This window comes from Diabrotica virgifera, chromosome 8 (assembly GCF_917563875.1).
Source record: "Diabrotica virgifera virgifera chromosome 8, PGI_DIABVI_V3a".
Lineage (NCBI taxonomy): Eukaryota > Metazoa > Arthropoda > Insecta > Coleoptera > Chrysomelidae > Diabrotica > Diabrotica virgifera.
This window is the reverse complement of record NC_065450.1, coordinates 35509995-35529671: the sequence shown is the minus strand read 5'-3', so window position 1 is coordinate 35529671 and position 19677 is coordinate 35509995. Positions and strand designations below refer to the sequence as shown.

Sequence of the window (19677 nt, the reverse complement as noted above, 5' to 3'; positions counted from 1 at the left end):
GAAGCGCTGCCTCCCTTGTTGCTGTTGCAAAAAATTATTTCTAGTGATTCCTAGAATTGCCTAGCCAAAATTGAATTTGGTAATAAACTCTCTTAATGTGCTCTTCCAAAGCGTCTAATGTAGATACGAGTTATGCCAATTTAACGGCAGTGCTTTTCATTAGCAACTGTGAAAACTAAGTAATCGGCATATCCAGATTCCAATCATATCTGCTTCAAAATTCGTATATGCTCCAAAATTAACAAAAAAATGTTTGTTTTTTACAATAACTTAAACGGTTAAGGGCGCAAGAAAGGTGATACTCACGCCATCAACCTAACTTAAAGTAGTGATATCTCTGACAGCTTTTATGTAAAAGTAATAAAAAATACACGCACATCCCCACATGTGGCAGTACGTACAAGTCCGATTTTACTAGTAATTCCTGCGGTTGTGCATTTGTGCATTTTTGTGGGTTGCAAATAGCAATTGGCCTTATCTTACCCACAATCAACTGGTTTGAAAGCTTTCTCGCCTAGCCAAATTTAAATTTGGTAATAAACCCTATAAATGTAATACAAGTAATGCCAATTATACAGAAGTGATTTTCACCAGCAGCTGTGACATATCTGTAAACCGATATCCTATTCTCATTTGCTCAAAAATTCGTATAATTAGGCTCCAAAATTAAAAGAATTGTTGGATTTTTTTACAATAACTCGTTCATTTTAAAGATATCGTACCCACTTAAAAACAATTTTATAGAAAATTTGGAGGACTATAACAACATATTGATTCAAAATCTTCTATTTCTAAAAATTCAAATTAAACAAGCTGAAAATGCGAGCATTATCATAACGAAAACTTTGTTTATTTATGTATTTTAATTCGTAATATGGAAAATTGCTATTATGAAAAGTAGTTCAGAATTAATGATTATGTTTTAATGTGCAATTATATCATTCTAATTTAAATGTTATGAACTATAAAGGTAGTTTACTCTTGATCTAAATTTATATTTTATATACCTCGTATAAAATTAATAAAACTTTATATAATATGTTGGTTGCATCATAAATCTTAGAACATGAATAGCTTTTTATGAAGAATAACTTTTCTTCGTCAAATTAAAAATAAAAGAGTTATAAATGAAAATGTTGTTGGTATCCATAAGTTGAGAAAAATCTTCAAATATTTTTTTCCATTAGAATTGCACATATCAGACCATAATTTTTTATACCAAACAATATTATTTCATATACTGTCGGTTCGCTAAACTCAGACACAACTGGCAAGTGATTTTAGTCAATAATCAAAAAATAATAATTACTAATTAGTTAATAATTACTAAATAATTAGTAATTTTGCCAATTTTGGCAAAATTCGCAAAAAGACAAAAAAATTACCTACTAAAATCACTAGCCAGTTGTGTCGAGTTTAGCGAACCGACTATACAAGGTGTCCAGAAACTCTACCGACAAACGAAGACAGGAGATTCCTCAGATAATTTTAAGAGAATTTAACCACATTCACCTAGTCCGAAAATGCTTCCTAAGGGAGGTAGAGCTCTTTGAAGATGGCGTCTTGTAATTAGTTTTTCTTAAATACCTCCAGAACGTTTTTAGTTAGAAGAAACGAAAATTGGTAGACATATTTATCTTCCAGAGATAAATCGATTCCATCTATGGTGACTTTGGGTAGTGGTTTTGGGTGGGGCAACGGTTATTTTATCGCTTAACTTTTTTGTCTTTAACTTTTAAGCACTTTTGATACTGCATTATTAAATTGTGAGGTATTCTAGTACTAAAAGGTACTATGTCTTTAAGTAGGTAGGACACACCGTTTTCTAGAAAAATCGATTTGAAAATTTTTCGTTTCCTAAATTTGAAAAAAATTTTGAAAATTAAAAAAAAAACGGTGTATTTTACCAACTTCAAGCAAGAGTACCTAACTTTTAATACTAGAATACCTCATAATTTAATAATCTAATGTCAAAAATCCTTAAAAATTAAAGACAAAAAAGGTATGCGATAAAATAACCGTTGATCTACCCAAAACGGACGCATATGACCGGTACTAGAAATTCACAATTAATAAAATCGATTCATCTCTGCAATATAAATAAATGTACCAATTTTGGTTTTTCTAAATAGTTTTTTTTATTGAAATTTTTTTTTTTGATATTCAAACAACGAAAAATTTTTAAATCGATTTTTCTAGAAAACGGTGTATCCTATTGACTTAAAGTAAGAGTACCTTTTAGTACTATAATGCCTTACATTTTAATAATCCAGACTCAAAAGTGCTTAAAAATTGAAAACAAAAAAGTTATACGATAATATAACTGATGCTCTACCCAAACGGCCGCCTATGACCGGTACTAGAAATTTGCAATTAATGAAATCGATTTATCCCTGGAAGATAAATACGTGTACCAATTTTCGTTCTTCTAAATAGAAGCGTTCTGGAGATATTTAAGATAAACTAATTACTAGACGCTATCTTCAAATAGCTCTAGCTCCTTTAGGAAGCATTTTCGGACTAGCTGAATTGGGTAAAATTATCTGAGGAACCTGTCTTCGTTTGTCGGTAGAGTTTCTGAACACCCTGTATTTTAATTTCATAAAAAATGGAACAGTCTATTTATCATAAGGGGTAGGTCGTATACTCGTAAATATATATTTACTTAATAAATTATTGCTTTTAAAATATACTCAAAATGTAATTTTGGACCTCTTATTTATTTTATATAATAATTAAATTCACTATCAAATGTCATTGATGTTTTATTAATACTTAATTTAAAATTTAGTTTGACATTTACGAAGTGTTAAACTCAAGTTTAAATAAACTATGCTTTGCTGAACAAATTGAGATTAAATAATAATTCAAAATAACCAAATATTGTTAAAATTATTCAAATTCAGTAATTACAAACATCACATAATAAAGGTACCTTGTTGTGCATTACGTCAATGGTTTTTAATTTCAAAAATAATTTATATAGGTACAATATATAACCTGAATTTACAAATAAATTAAAGGAATAAACGGCTTACTTACACAAGATTCGATATTTGATGTAAGATGTAAGAAGGTAGGTAATAAATTGATTTTTTTATAGTCACACAAAAATACGACAGCGCTTGTTCAATTCTGGAAGAGAAATGTCAAAAATTTGTAAAACTACTAGATAATTATTACTAATTAGTCTACTCGTAACCTATTGAGTTTGATGTTTAGCTTTTTGAAAAGTAGCCTACTTCCTAACCAACCATTTGAGCTGACGTTTAGTGCGTCGGTAGGAAATAACCGGATTGTGACGTCACATTTTCGACTTTGAGGTCGATTATCTCGAAGACGGTTAGAGATATCGAAATGTAGTTTTTAGATTTGGATTCAGAAGATAAAACTACATAATAATCCATCGATACACCTGCTCTAAGTGTTGCAGGAGCGGCAACGCAATAACACACAGACTTTTGCAACTTTATAAACGAAAAGTTTTCGTTGAAAATTGAAACTTTCACAAAAATAGGTTTTAAAACGTAAAGGGTTAAGAGCGCGATAAAGGTGATACAAGCGCTATCAAAATAACTTAGGTGTTGATATTTCTTACAATTTTTATGTTAGATTAATGGAAAAGAGTTTTTGCTAAAAAAACCTTGTATTTTTGTCCTGATTTTTTTATTTTTGTCATTTTCGAGTTACATAAGGATTTTTAATCTCTCTCTATAATTTGGTATTTTTTTTAAAGCATGCATTTTAAATTAGTGTAACTTTTTGAACATAGAAATAAAATTAGAATAAAACAAAAGATGTAGCAGGAAAACGATAATATTTAAATTCTGGTGGATGCGGCTTATATATATATTATACTGCTTATGTTTTCTTTAAAATATTATGAGTCATCAATTTTATTGCACGATATCGCGCTTAGTTTAAATGTAATAGTCATTGAACAGCCTTCATTTAACAGTTCCTTTCAAACACTACAATAAGCATTCTCAGTATTATTCCCATGAAATACACTATTTTTCTGTTATTTCAAGTTCAATGCACCGATTAGAGCATCCACAAAAATCTCCTTACCTACCATATCTCTCTTTTGTTACAACTAAACAGAAGATTTATGAAAAAACGATCCTTTCTTTTTCATAAGCTACAAACATGTTTCTTACAATTTTTTTCGTTAGATGTATACTTTTTAAGGTATTCGCAAAAAACTTCCCGAAAAGATGTAATGTTTTATTGAAAATGGCAAATTTTCAACCACGAATAACTCAAAAAGTATTGAGTTTTAAAAAAATATATCAAACAGTTTCTGCTTAGAAGTACATTCTATAATCACTCCGGTGGTTATTTTAACCAAGCAATTTTCTAACCCCTAGAAGCGGCGAGAACCACTTTCAAGATAAAAGTGCCATAGTATATAGGGTAGACTTTGTTTCTTGAACTATTCCCTACATACTGTGAAATATCAAGTGAATTGATGCAGTAGTGTCAAATGGTTAGCATCAGTCTTATAATTAATTGATCCTGGAGTTTTGTTAATGTGTACCATCTCAAGGAAGAGTCGCTTTTTATAATAATCAACTTGTTCCAATATTTTTACATTATTAAAATCAAATTTATGTCCTGTATTTAAGTGGTGATCTACTAAGGCGCAACAGTTTTTTCTTATATTGCAGTCACTTTTATGTTGAGTGGCTTAAGCCATTGTTTACTTTGACCAATATAACAACCTTGACATACAATGCAGTTTATTTTGTAAATTATGTTGCTCTTTAATGTGTTTGGAGTATTAGCTTTCGTTTTTGAGAACAACCTTGAATTTAGAAGTGGATAGTACTTAACTAATTTGATGTTGGGAAAAGTTTTAAAAAGTGGGACAATTTGGTTTGTTAAATTTTGGACATAAGGTATTTTTTTTGTAAATAACTGGTTGTGAATTATTTATCAAAGGTCTATTAGAGGAGTTGGTGTTAATAATATCTTTTTTAAATGTGTTTTGGGTAGCCATTGTTTAAAAACATTTCAAAAAGTTTATTAAGATTGACATCTAAGAAAGTGACATCCAAATACCCTCATTGACTGTACTATCTGTGTGCCATTCATAGACAGAAAGTAGAAAATAAGTACGGTTTGTTTTATGAACATTTATTTATACATAGAAAATTAATTACATAGTAATTCATTTCATTCAATCAATAAATACGATAACACTAATCAACAACTATCTCGAAATGTCTTAATGATGGTATGATGGGGCACCATAAGCAGCGGGGGCAGCTAAGAGTACTTTTCCGTGAGCTGGAGCTGGATGGACAGGGTGTCCGGATCTTTCGACAACTGCGTTAAAACCGTTGTGGTCATCAGCAGTGTAGTGAACGGTACGAAGGGTACCATCGGCTTCAGCTACGGTGTAAGAACCTTTTACTACATCTCCATCACGGATTTCTTGTTGGGATTTGTGGTCACCGGTGTGTTCGTCTTTGACTCCATAGTTGAATTCGTATTTGGGATGAGTCTAAAGAAATGAATAAGGTATTTAGTAAATAACTAGCATATTTTTATAGTATAAAATATTACAAAATTCAGACAAAAAAGAGTGGTCATAGTTAATAATTAACACAGCAACGCATGCTTAAGTTTCTACTAAATTTTAGTTGTTCTGCTTGTTCATTGGAATATTGATACATCTCTGGAAGGTAGTCACTCATCTTTTTCACAGTCCGATAATTCTTCTGAAAGTAGAAATAAAGTTGGTCTGAAAATCAATAAAGCTAAGACAAAAATAATGATGGTCGACAGATTCGACACTATTTAACTGACTAACATGTTACAGGAATACCAGATATTAAACACCTTTGTCTATCTCGGGTCTAGTATAACTAACGATGGTAACTGTGAAGCAGAAGTTCGGAGAAGTATTGGTATGGCAGCAAAAAATGAGATGAGTCACCTAACTAAAGTTTGGAAAAAGACAGATCTATCTCTCAAAATATCAAGACGAGACTAGTGAATGCCCTTGTATTCTCAATATTTCTATACGGAGCAGAGACTTGGACTCCTCGCGCAGGCGAGTGCCAAAAAAATTGATGCCTTTGAGATGTGGTGCTGGAGAAGAATGCTACGCATACCTTGGATAGCCCATAGGACAAACGTTTCCATTTTAAACCAACTCAATATTAAAAACAGGCTGTCCACAATATGTCTGCAACGAATTCTACAATTATTTGGTCACGTGGTTCACAGAGGTGACGACATTTTAGAGAGATTAATTGTTTCTGGAAACGTTCCGGGGAGAAGATCAAGAGAACGATCACCAACTAGATGGTCTGACCAAAGAAAGCATTCAGCTAGAAACTCATTCTGCGAAGCTCTTAGAGCAGCTAAAGATAGAGACCAATGGAGAAACATTGTTAGGAATATTGGAAGAAGTCACGATCCTCAGTAATGGGGAAACGACAAGAGAGAGAGGTACTTCTTCTACTGACTGGTGATTTATCCCCCTCCTGGAGATCTCCTGACATGTGTTTTAGGTAAGCTTTTTTTCTTTTCTTTGCAATTTTCCTTCACTTCTGTACAAAACCATATATTGTGCCTTGGGATCGATTTACTTTTATTCATGTTTCTTTCACCAAGGGCTTCCTTGGCTGAGGTTAAGATATTTGACTTTTGAATTTTTTCCAAGTTCTGTGATACATAGGCGATGTTTCCTCTTCTTTTTGTTATTCTTTTTTGAAATAGATATCTTATGAGCTATTTCTGAGCTCTCATATTCCGCAAATTAAAAATTTTGAGCTCGTTACACCGAGCAGGAATTTAATATTTTAGTACTACTTAAAAATAAGAATATTGAATAGATTTTTGAGGCAGAATTACGAGCTATTTATGAGCTCTTGAAATGATATAGTTTTGATTTTTGAGCTCATCCCTTTCACCCCAAAACAACCCTTTAATTGATTTTACTTAAGAGAAACATGCTGAAAAAAATTAAAATATATCGTATCGCCGATATAATTTCTATAGCTTATACATTATAAGAATAAACTCTTAAATCATGCTCAATTTGAATATTGAGCTACAACACCTTCGCAAGAAAACCACCCTATCTTCTCGGCTTAAGAGAGAATTTTACTTAAAATGAATTACAAAGTGCACGTATTTCAGTTATTGAATTGCAAGTTTCTTTCTATAGTGCAGTCACTGAAGGTAAAAATCAACTATGACCTTCGATTTCGGTGAACCTTTATTAATTTTCACAAAACTTGGTGGGTGGATAGAGGATACCTTAACAAACAAAAGCAACGTGCTGTTTTAGCCTGGGGTAGATGTCACCCCTTATCACTTTATAAATAACCCCACAAATCGATAATGGGACAAATTCTAAGCAAAATTCGGTATATAATGTTATTAAAATAAATCAAAACTTTTTGAGTTGATAAAGATCAAATATTTTAATTTTTGCAAAAAAATGCATGTTTTAAAGCGATTTTTCGTAAATAACTCAAAAACTGTAAGTTTTTACAAAAAACTTATGTTTTTAAACTTCTATTAACTTTTTGAAGTTATACTTCTTTACGGGCGTAATGACGGTGAAATTTTATATGGGAAAACCTAGCGACCGGGCGCATGCGCATTATAACTTTGTTCTGATTGGATGTTCAAATGACATGACAAAAATTATCCAATATGGCAGCTGTGGGACTGTGCATGGTTTGGTTATAATATATGCTTGTTGCGTTTTAAAATTTGTAGGAAGAGAAACAACAAACAAAAAGTTAGTTAATGGTTATACTGCCTTTTTAAATAGTTTTCATATTATATTTTTGGACTTATTTACATAGAAGAGATGATTGTTGCATGCCAATGTGAAAGCTCATCAAACTGTGCCTAGTATAAGTGCCGCAGATCTCGCTTATTCAAAGCTAAAGAATCTTTCACTGGTAAGTGTTTTATAAATAGTTGATCAAATTTTGTTATGATATTTGAACATAGCCACTTTGCACGACGCAAGTGATTGCGAAATTTATTAGTCGTTATACGGGCTCCGATACCTACCTTGAACCTACCAAAATACATAAGTAGTATGTAATATTTTATTTACATAATTTGATTACCATCAAAATTTCTATCAATATTCACCTAATATATTGTCTTCTTACTCTATGTTTTGTTGTATTTTTTCAATTCTAAATCATTTCAATTCAAAATCAAAATAATTTGATTTACATAAGTTAAAAATGTCAAAAGGTTAATCTGTTTAGTTAGACGATCTTCGCACATAATGACAAGCTGTCTCTGTGGCGAAGTTTTAATGCGGGTGAATCCCAATACAACGCAAATACAGCCGCGTGGTAAGTTGGTTCGAATCCCAATAGAAACTTTTATTTTTTTATTTTTTTTATACATTTTATGATTGTAAGTATATTTATTATATAATTTTATTTTCAGAAAATACATATTTAGTTAAAAAAATTTCCGACAATTAATGTTCAGAAATCATTTGTGGCATTTTTAATGTGTTTTTTGGCACTGTTTTAATAAAAATGTTTGGGAAGTAGTAAGTATAAATTAATTTAATATTTAAATAAAATATAAATAAAAAGTATATTAATTTCGTTTATAATCATATAATCATATAATAGAAGTATAACTTCTTACGTGCGTACAAAGTACACACAAATTCTTTTTTTGTAAAAACTTACAGTTTTTCAGTGATTTGCGAAAAACCGCTTTAAAATATGCATTTTTTTCACGAATAATTAATATCTTTGATCTTTAATAACTCAAAAAGTATTGATTTATTTTAATAACTTTATATAACAAATTCTGCTTATAATTTGTCCTTCTATCGATATGTGGAATTATTTTTAACAAAATAATTTTCACCCCCGAGAAGGAGTGGTATCCACCCTCAGGGTAAAGGGGAAGGTGGCACCATGTCACCTTTGTTTCTTGGGGTATCCTCTAACCACTCACAAATTTTCGTGAAAATCGATGAAGGTTCACCAAAATTGAATGTAATAGTTGATTTTTACCTTCAGTGACTGCACTATACAAAAGAAATTGCAATTTAATGACCTAATTTCGCGTATTTTGGGAGCTCATAAATTATTAAACGATATTTAGTCGCCAAATAATTAATTTAATTCATTTTAAGTACAATTCTCTCTTAAGCCTGGATGATGGGGTGGTTTTCTTGCGAAGGGGTTGCAGCCCAATAATCTAAATGCGCATGATTTAAGAGTTTATTCTTAGAATATATAAGCTATAGAAATTATATCGGTGATACGATATATTTTAATTTTTTTTCAGCATGTTTCTCTTAAGTAAAATCAATTAAAGAGATGTTTGTGGGTGAAAGGGATGAGCTCAAAAATCAAATCTATATCATTTCAAGAGCTCATAAATAGCTCGTAATTCTGCCTCAAAAATCGATTCAATATTCCTATTTTTAAGTAGTGGGGGGCTGAGTCAGCCCCCCCTCCCACTAAAATATTAAATTCCTGCTCAGTGTAACGAGCTCAAAATTTTTATTTGCGGAATATGACAGCTCATAAATAGCTCATAAATCAGGGCTATTTGTTTTTTAATTTTTGCAAGTGGGGGGGCCAGCTCAACACGGGTTCTCTCATATGCCCTTCTCCTTCATTGTTGTATATTCATGGTTTTTAGATCATCTTCAACTTCATCTAACTGTCTCGTTCTGGACCTTTCATTTTTTCGCCTTCCTAGCGGCTTCCATTGTAATATTTTCTTTGTTATTTTTGTATTATTTTGTCTCTGTATATCCTAGTCATGACAGTTTTTGACTTTCCACAAATCTTAAAATATCATACCCTGCATTCAATTCATTAACCTCGTCGTTTCTCCGAATTCTCCATAATATGCCTTCTTCCTGTTTCACCGGGCTATATACTTTTCTGAGTATGTTTCTTTTGAATGTGCTGAGTTAGGCTTAATTTTTTTCGTCATTACCCAGGTTTTACAAGCATAATATGGTACATTATATTATGTAGATTACTACGAGTCTAATCAATGTTCTGTAGATAGACATTTTGGTTCTTATGACACATTGTGTCTAATAATTTTGATGTCATGGATCTTTTGTTAGCATAGTAAGTATGTACGATTTCCACTGGTAATACGTACATTAATTTCGCTACTTGCGGAATTATTCTGATATATTTCTATACCCAGATATGTGAAGGCATCGACACTTTCGATAATATAGTTGTCTATTACGATATTATTTTCACTGTCAGGTGTTCTTTTGATGGTCATGCACTGGGTCTTTTCGTGTATTTTAAACCTTCTTTTTCGTGCTTAAGAATAAATTCCTTGAACGCTTCCGTTAGTCGTGGCTTACTCCTACTTACTAATTATAGGTACGTCGTCTGCATATGCAGTAATTTGTACCGTTTTGGTATTTATATGCCCAGTTACATTGGTTTTTCTAATGACTGCCTCAAGAATTAGGTTGAACAGCATGGTTAAAAGTACGTCTCCCTGTCTCATTCCCATGTTGATGTCAAATAGGGGAGTTAGTTCTCCACCTACTCTAATTGCAGCTACCCTGCAACGTCATTTTTAAGAGACTGATATATTTTTTTTGTATACCTAGATTACGCAATGAAGGATGACAGATGATATCCTGAAAGTAATGGACGAAAGAAGAAATGACAAAAATGATCCCGACACATATAAAACGATCAATATATCAATCAGAATGAAAATTGGAGAAGCGAAAGAAAAAGAAGCAATGGAGAGATGCCAAGAAATTGAGATTACAGAGTAAAATTAGAATGTGGAAAGAAAATCTAGAAAAACTATTTGAAGATCAAAGAGATAACACCTTTGAGCTAGAAGAAGAGGTAAATTATGGACCAAGAACATTACAGCAGGAAGTTTATTCTGCCATAACACAACTAAAGGATGGCAAAGCAGCAGGTCCCGATAATATACAAGCAGAACTACTCAAACTAATGGACAACAAATCAATAGCAATAAGCACATGGATATTCAACAACATATACAACTCTGGACAAATACCAGCAGAATGGCTGAAGTCTGAATTTATTGCACTTCCAAAAAAACTTGGAGCCAAAAAGTGCAAAGAATATCGTACGATAAGCCTGATGAGTCATCTCCTAAAATTGTTTCTAAAGGTAATCCATACGAGAATTTACAAGCTATGTGAAAGTCAAATTTCGCCCAACCAGTTCGGTTTCATAAATGCTGTTGGTACGAGAGAGGCTTTGTTTTCAATACAAGTCTTACTCCAGAGATGCAGAGACCTAAATTGCGACGTATACGCATGTCTGGTGTACGAGAAGGCGTTTGATCGAGTACAATACGCCAAGATGATGCAAATACTAAAAGAAGCAGGAATTAACAACCAAGATCTGAAAATAATTAGAAACCTTTACTGGAATCAGCCTGCAAAACTCAGTTGACGGTGAACTCACGGAATATGTCAAAATCATGCGTGGAGTGAGGCAAGGCTGCATTTTGTCACCCCCTAATTTTCAATATTTACTCTGAAAGAATATTTATCGAAGCTTTACACGAAACTGAAAAAGGTTAAACGGGCACCGGCTAAATAATATCAGGTATGCAGATGACACCATAGTATTTGCGGACAACCTAGAAGACATACAAGTCATCATGGACAAAATTACGTATTACAGTCAACAATATGGACTCAATATACACGTAAAAAAACAAAGCTTACGATCGTCAGCAAGAAAAAGATAACAGAAGGTCAACTCTATATCAACCAAACCCCTGTAGAAAGAGTGAGGCACTACAACAACCTCGGCACCATAATAAATGAAGAATGGACCAACAACCAAGAAATAAGAGCGCGCATCGGAAAAGCTAGATCAATCTTCAACGGTATGGGGGAGTTTTTCAAGAGCCACAACATTTCTCTTGGTATAAAAGTAAGAATGCTGAGATGTTACGTCTTCTCTGTCCTTTTTTATGTTGTTGAATCATGGACCTTGAACGAAGATATGTGCCGAAAATTGGAAGCATTTGAGATGTGGCTATATCGGAGAATTCTAAAAATCCCATGGACTGATCGGGTCACAAATGAGGAGGTTCTTAGAAGAATGGGAAAGAACCGAGAAGTACTAACCACCATCAAATCTCGAAACTTGTAATACTTTGGACACATTATGCGAAATGAATCCAGATATGCCCTCCTACAAGCCATCCTGCAGGGAAAAATATTTGGAAGGCGAGGTTCAGGAAGAAGAAGAACATCCTGGTTAAATAACCTCAGAACCTGGTTCAACACATCTATGCAGCTTTTCCGCGTTGCTGCAGATAAAGTGAAGATTGCCATGATGATCGCCAGCATTCGTCACGGATAGGCACATCAAGAAGAAGAAGATTACGAAGGTCTTCTAGCATTTTGTCTCATGTCATACTATCAAAAGGTTTTTAAAGTCTATGTATATACATATCACATAGTTCTAGGTCGTATTCATAAGCTTGTTCTTGTATGGTTCTTAGTATGAATATATTGTCTGTAGTCACCCTGTTTGGTTTTATTTTAGCTCGTAGTTTCTATTTTTCTCGAAAACTTTGTACTGGGCTTGATGATGAGGCAAATACTGTAAGTGTCGAAACCGGTAGCTCTCCTTTTAAACACAACACAACAATAAAATAAACTAAAGGCTGCCAGTATCGACTTCATTATTACGAATAGAAAAACTAAAAAATATACTGTTTACTTACATTAATGTGTTCGTCGGGATGAGTAGACTCTCCATGAGCAGAATATCCACGAGCAAGTGGTGCAGCGTATCCATGACTCAATGCAGGAGCAGCATATCCATGTCCATTGTCAGATACACCTAGACTTGTAGAAGCGTACGACGTGGCTTGTCCGTGACCATGACCGTAGTCCAAAACACCAGCTTGAGCTACAGCTGTAAGAGCTAGTACTAGTAAGAGCTAATCAAACTTCCTGAGTTTCACCACATCCAAGAGGTTGGCTTTTGCCTCTGCTTCCACGTCTTCGCGTCTAGCGAGAGCGAGCGCTCTAGTGTTGCTGTGCTTACATTCACAGCCGTACTAAGAAGTACGTTACACTAAAGCACTTCCCTCTCCTCGACTTGTTGCGCTGCTACTGCTGCTCGTCCGCACTCTGCGCGTCTTGTCTCTTCGGCGGCTACCGAGAGTACTTTACTTACTTGAAACTCGAGTCTCGAGTCTCCTACTTACTAAAAATTGGTCTTCACCTTTCTGTAATTCCTTTTATATTTTTGTATTGTCAATACACCCAAGAAGTTTGACTTATTTAAAAGGCCTGATTTTAGAAAAATTGGAGTTTAAAGAAAAATTTATTTTTTTTTGCAATTTCGTATTTTTCACCATTTACTTCAAAATATTTCCGAAAATACTGGAGATACGAAAAAAATGATAGATTTCTAAATTGTGGCTTTTTTAATAACTAAAATTATATTCTTCATACATTTTCATTACAGTGAACAGTTAGCGAAATATAGCTCTTTAAAATCTCTATTTACGAGCAAACACCCCCTTATTCGAGCCCTTTAAACCCACTCCAATTAAAAACTAAGGGATTTTACGCAAATTAATTTACCTTATAAGTCTTTAAAAGTCCTACAAAATCATTTTTGAAAAAATTTTTTATCGCCAAAAATGAAGGAGCTATTTTTATAAAACGATTTTTTTTTCGAAATATTCGAATAGTCCGCTTATGGAACATTTTCAATGCATGTATAATACCACAGAACTGGTTCGTATACTGGAAGATGACTTAAAACTCGTATTTTTGTGTAAAAAAATGTTTTTGTAATTCTTTAATACTACTTTTTTTTCTGTATAGATCTATTAAATTATCTACTTATAAAAATTGTAATGTTCTTAAGGGTGGTTTTTAAGGGTTGAATATTATGATATATATTCTAAAGCATAAAACAATAATTATTTTTAGCCAATCAAAACCAAATTTTACCCATATTAAAGTTTACAATGTTTTTATATAATTTTTGACAATAAGGGGTAGTTTACACCCCTAAAAATAATCGACGCCCTTAAGCATGATATAGAATATAAAGTACAGGGTGAGATTATCCTCATCCCAAATTTTTATGTAATTCGATGCAAGCCAAAATTATTCTTTTAGGATAAGTAATTTTTATATAGCTCCAACAAGGGTGGTTTTAAGGGTTGAAATATTATTATAGTATATCTTAAAGCATAAAACAGTCATTATGTAACTAATAAGAACGAAATGTTAACAATATTAAAGTTTAAAATGTTATTTTATAATTTTTTACGAGTAGGGGTAGTTTTCACCCTTAAAAAACCAAAAGCGTACAACGGCTCAATATATAAATTGAACTAGAGGGTGTAATGAGCCTAATCCCAAATTTGTGTACAAATCGATGCTTGCGAGGTTTTGCCATTTTTTCAGTTTCATTTCCTCGACTAGTAATAACGTAATTCTTTATAGATTTATACTTACTTTAAAAAACATATTACTAATACAAAGTAATAGAATTAACTGAATTAAATTAAAAATAAACGCTTTTTATTGTGTACTATAAGCAGCCAAAATATAATGGTCTGCGAAGAATCACGGTCAAGTTTTTTAATAGTGTTAGGCGCTGTATCGAACCCACCCATGTCTTCAGGCATTTAATAATAGCATTAACAGTGTCATATATTAATTAGTTTCTGACAAATGACTCAGATAAATTATTAACAAGTGTACATACAGTGCTAGTCAAAAGTCCGTATCCCCCCCCCTCGTATCTTTTAAACGGTTATACCTATAATAGTGAAATTTGGAGGGAGGAAATAACCGGACGTAAGCTTCTTAACTAGTCATGACAGGTGACGTAGTAGTGACAGATGACGTTACAGAGCCACTGTGACAGATAATTTTAAATGGAACCTTATGGCAAGTGATACCTCGTTTGAAAGGTATTCAAAATACCTATTCAGTCGTACTAATTTTTTTGGGTTTTAGTTGACTTTGATTTTGGTGAATAAATTAAATAAATATAATATTGTAGTTTCGGATTTAATTAATAAAAATTCAAATGTCCGCCTATGGTATTTATGTCAAAGAATTTGACGTTTTTCAATTCTCTAGTAGTTTTTACGACAACGTCAACCTTTTTGACAAGTAATCATAGGCGGAGTTTAGAATTTTTATTAATTAAATGCGAAACTACAATTTTATATTTATTTCATTTATTCATCAAAATTAGCTTAAACCCAAACAAAATTAGTATTACTGAATATGTATATTTAATACCTTTCAAACGATGTATCACTTGCCATAAGGTCCCATTTAAAATTATCTGTCACAGTGGCGCTGTAAAGTCATCTGTCACTATTACGTCACCTGTCATGACTAGTTAAGAAGCTTACGTCCGGTTATTTCCTCCCTCCAAATTTCACTATTATAGGTATAACCGTTTAAAAGATACGAGGGGGGGTACGGACTTTTGACTAGCACTGTATAGTTCCTTCTCTATAAATAGAACTTGTGAACAATAAAATATAAAAATTTTGTAAAATAAACAATACTAAAAGGAAAATAATGTAGTGATTTTGTTTCTTTTTTTATCTAATATAATTAAAAGGTAAACGATCGCAGTGCAAACCAGTGTAATTGATATTTTGTAGATTATTAAACATTTCTACAATAACATAGTTCTCCATTTGTTGAAAAAAATTATATTATTTACCGTAGTTGCTTATCAAAAACACCCAGTGTGCTAGAAGAAATATATTTATAAGGCAACTTGGAAGTTAAATGCTACAAGGCAAATATTTAAATATACTAACAATGAACAAGAAAGAACAAAGAATTTTATTTATAAGATACCTTGTGAATGCTAACATTTTTATTTAGGTGAAACATCAAGACCATTAAACGTTAGAATAAGTGAACATCATTCTTCTATTAAAAATAGAAAATTTGATAGATATCAAATATTATGTAAACAGATATGGGACAATGAACATAGAGTTTAGTGGAAAGATTCAACTACAGTCCTGAAACAATCAGATGGTAAACTGAGAAGAATCAAAGATGAGGCTCTAATTATGTTAAATAAAACTAATTATGTGGCAAATTTCTGGGTAGAATGCAATTATATTTTATTATTATTTATATATTCATGCATTATAAATATTATTTATATTTTAAAATAACATACATGTAAAATCAGATTTTAGTGTTAACTTTGAGACTAAAGTGAATCTAAGACCAAATACTTACCATGTCGGGATAGTATCAATATGGTTTTTCCTGGTTTTTCCTTGTGATATACTATGGAATCACTAACACGAAAATTTTACTGTCGCCATTGCATGTTATTGTGTTTTTAAAGACAAATCACCTGCTACGATTGTTATGAAGGATATTCATAAGTTAAAGCTGATTTCATGTAATCGAATAAACTATCTTCCAATAAAGTCGTCGCAGGAACGCAACTTATAGATATTGGCAATATCATTATTTTAAAGACGTCTACTTTAATATGAATGAGTCAGATTAAATTAAATTATTAGAAAAATTTTTACCAAACACAATTTGTTTAATTTATTAATATTTTGTATTTCAATAACGATTTCCGAAGTGGAGTGCGAACCGTAAATAAATTTCATTTCCAACTTAAATTTTGGCTTATTGTCCAATAAAATAGTAAAATACTATGTATGGACTGATTAAAGTCATATGAGCCGATCGGATATAGGTCTGGATCCCGCGTATGAAAAAAAAGTTGATTAATAGCAAGCTGAAAATTTGTTAATAGCTTAAGGGTGTCTAGTCGGACAAACTTTGATATATGGGAACACTGGAACAGGGGAAGTTTTAATTGTGGAACAGGTTAAAAATTTGGAACCGTCAGACCACGAAAACGTGTCATGTATTTTGTCCGACAGAAGTTCCAATTGATTTGTTACCCTTTCATTAAATTCTCATGCAAAAATCAGACTGCTATTTATCACCTGTCATAATTCCTGTCATTTGACATATTCTACGTGTTCCACTCATTACAATTCCCATTTGGTGATAAATAGCAGCCTGATTTTTGCATGAGAGTTTAATGAAAGGGTAAATACATGTGACGCTTTGGTGGTCTGACCGTTCCAAATTTTTAACCTGTTCCACAATTAAAACCTCCCCTGTTCCAGTGTTCCTCTATATCATAGTTTTTCCGACTAGACACCCTTAAGCTATTAACAAACTTTCAGCGTGCTATTAATCAACTTTTTTTTCATACGCGGGATCCAGACCTAATAGCGTGAGGGACCAGTTCCTTGTGAAGGCTCAGAATACAAATCTAAACACATACAATAGATAAGCGGATAAAAATCGAAAGGTGAGATGAGGCGAAACTAAAAGATGAGAGTGGAAGAAAATTTTTTGAAATAAATGAAAATGTAATGAAAATAGAGATCAAAAATGACATTGCATAAAAAAGAACTACAGCGGAAGTGCCACATAAATTTATTGGAACAAAGACGAAAACAAGAATAAAATATAGGTCTGGATCCCGCGTATGAAAAAAAAGTTGATTAATAGCAAGCTGAAAATTTGTTAATAGCTTAAGAGTGTCTAGTCGGACAAACTTTGATATATGGGAACATTGGAACAGGGGCAGTTTTAATTGTGGAACAGGTTAAAAATTTGGAACGGTCAGACCACGAAAACGGCACATGTATTTTGTCCGACAGAACAGACTTAAACTCTCCGAACAGAGATTAATCTCTTATGCAAAAATCAGACTGCTATTTATCACCAAATGGGCGTTTTAATGAGTTGAACATGTAGAATATCTCAAATGACAGGAATTATGACAGGTGATAAATAGCAGTCTGATTTTTGCATGAAAGTTTAATCTCTGGTCGGAGAGTTTAAGTCTATTCTGTCGGACAAAATAAATGTGCCGTTTTCGTGGTCTGACCGTTCCAAATTTTTAACCTGTTCCACAATTAAAACTGCCCCTGTTCCAGTGTTCCCATATATCAAAGTTTATCCGACTAGACACCCTTAAGCTATTAACAAATTTTCAGCTTGCTATTAATCAACTTTTTTTTCATACGCGGGATCCAGACCTAAAAGGTTTCGATCAAATATTCAAAATAGTCCTAAACAAAACAAACAAAAATATTGAATTATGTAGAAAGATAAATATCTCACGAATAGTCTTTACAAAATCTTAGTTTTACAAATCCTTTTAAAATACGAAATAAACAACTAAGATATTTATTTATAGACTGGTAAATAACAAAGCATATGATCACTTGTTAACTTGCGAAAGTAGAGCATATGGTGTGCATTTGATGACATAGTGGTTTTCTGCTAGGTAAGCAATAACATATATTATATAATTAAACTTGACATACTGAGAGTGTGTATGTGTGTCATACGATAACCATACGATATACCAATAAGAGGACATGAATAGATTGGGAAGAAGTTAGTTAGATTTGGGACTTACCTGAGAGTGACAGCTTAGGTAAAATACAGTGGTTACCATCATCAACTAAGTACATCCATAGTAATTCTTGTAATTAAAGACAATTAAACAGTAATGGGTTAATTAGTGTAATCCTGCTGAATGACCCCTTACATAAGAGCATTCAAACTTAATTTCTTTATAATTAGCTGCCGAACCCATCAGATTAAAAATGTATAGAATATAACAGAGAAAGAATTACATAGAGTAAAACTACAGTATATAGGGTGAGGCAGATTAGGGGCCTATTAAAAATATCTCGAGAACTAAAAGTAAGAGAATCATGAAAATTGGAATGCAGGGGGTTTTGAGGTATGAACTATTTAATGAAAATATTTTGGTCTCTTTGCTACTTCCTGTTATACCGGAAGTTGATTGTAACTTCGTTTTTTTAATGGGACACCCTGTATATTTTTACATTTTTGAATTCTGCTCGATGTCTTCTTTCTTAAAATATGAGGTTTTGTAATATTATACAGGGTAGTTTAAAAGATAATTACGGTTTTTTATAAATTTTGTAGCAAACTTCACACCCTGTAGAATTGTCCTGATTTGATATCAAAAACTCGATTTATGTTCAGGTGATTTTAATATAGTCTATTATTATTAAAAATTATTAATATAGCAAAATGTTTAATTTTAGTATAGAGGGTTGATCGAAACTCGGAATGAGTATTACCTGAGTTTTCTTAAATGGAACACCCTGTATTTTAGTATTGTAATGAAATGATATTTTATAGTACTTTTTTATTTCTTAAGCATTCCCTATACCTAACTGCTTTAATTTGTAAGGTATTCGTAGTTCTTTAAGCCAAACATTAATTGCAACAAAAATTACGTGAAATTTTATTAAGTTTGCCGTGAAAATAATCAATCATAAATAATTTTTTGAAAATGTGTACATGTTATTCTAGAATGATCCTTAATTTATTAATATTGGATAAGATACCAAAATGCCTACGTTGTTAAAATGTTGGTGTATAAAATATTAATTAAACCATACCATTAAACCATTTAAATAAAAACAAACCATATTCTACCCAGTTGGCTATGGCTTTGACACTAAACTTGATTAAACATTAGACATTATATTATTTTTATAGTTCCAGTTGCTTTGTTACCATTACTAACATAAATTTTTGTAATGGGGAACTGATTAATAAAG

General features: G+C 32.2%; 1 protein-coding gene across 1 annotated transcript; it reads right to left on the bottom strand.

The window, feature by feature from the left end:
* Positions 1-5123: 5123 nt before the first annotated feature.
* LOC126890130 (cuticle protein 7-like) lies at positions 5124-18549 on the bottom strand. Its single transcript, XM_050658978.1, has 3 exons — positions 18495-18549; positions 12736-12929; positions 5124-5509 (listed from the first exon to the last, which is right to left on the bottom strand). The coding sequence occupies exons 1-3, from the start codon at positions 18547-18549 to the stop codon at positions 5231-5233; spliced, it is 528 nt and encodes a 175-aa protein (XP_050514935.1). The 3' UTR covers positions 5124-5230.
* Positions 18550-19677: the final 1128 nt, after the last annotated feature.

What these genes read in the sequence shown, in the direction of transcription:
- LOC126890130 (XM_050658978.1), bottom strand. Translation starts at nt 18,549, where the DNA reads ATGTACTTAGTTGATGATGGTAACCACTGTATTTTACCTAAGCTGTCA. An exon ending in ACCTAAGCTGTCACTCTCAG is followed by an intron (nt 12,930 to 18,494) that starts GTAAGTCCCAAA and finishes TAGCTCTTACAG; the next exon opens with CTGTAGCTCAAGCTGGTGTT. An exon ending in ATCCCGACGAACACATTAAT is followed by an intron (nt 5,510 to 12,735) that starts GTAAGTAAACAG and finishes TCATTTCTTTAG; the next exon opens with ACTCATCCCAAATACGAATT.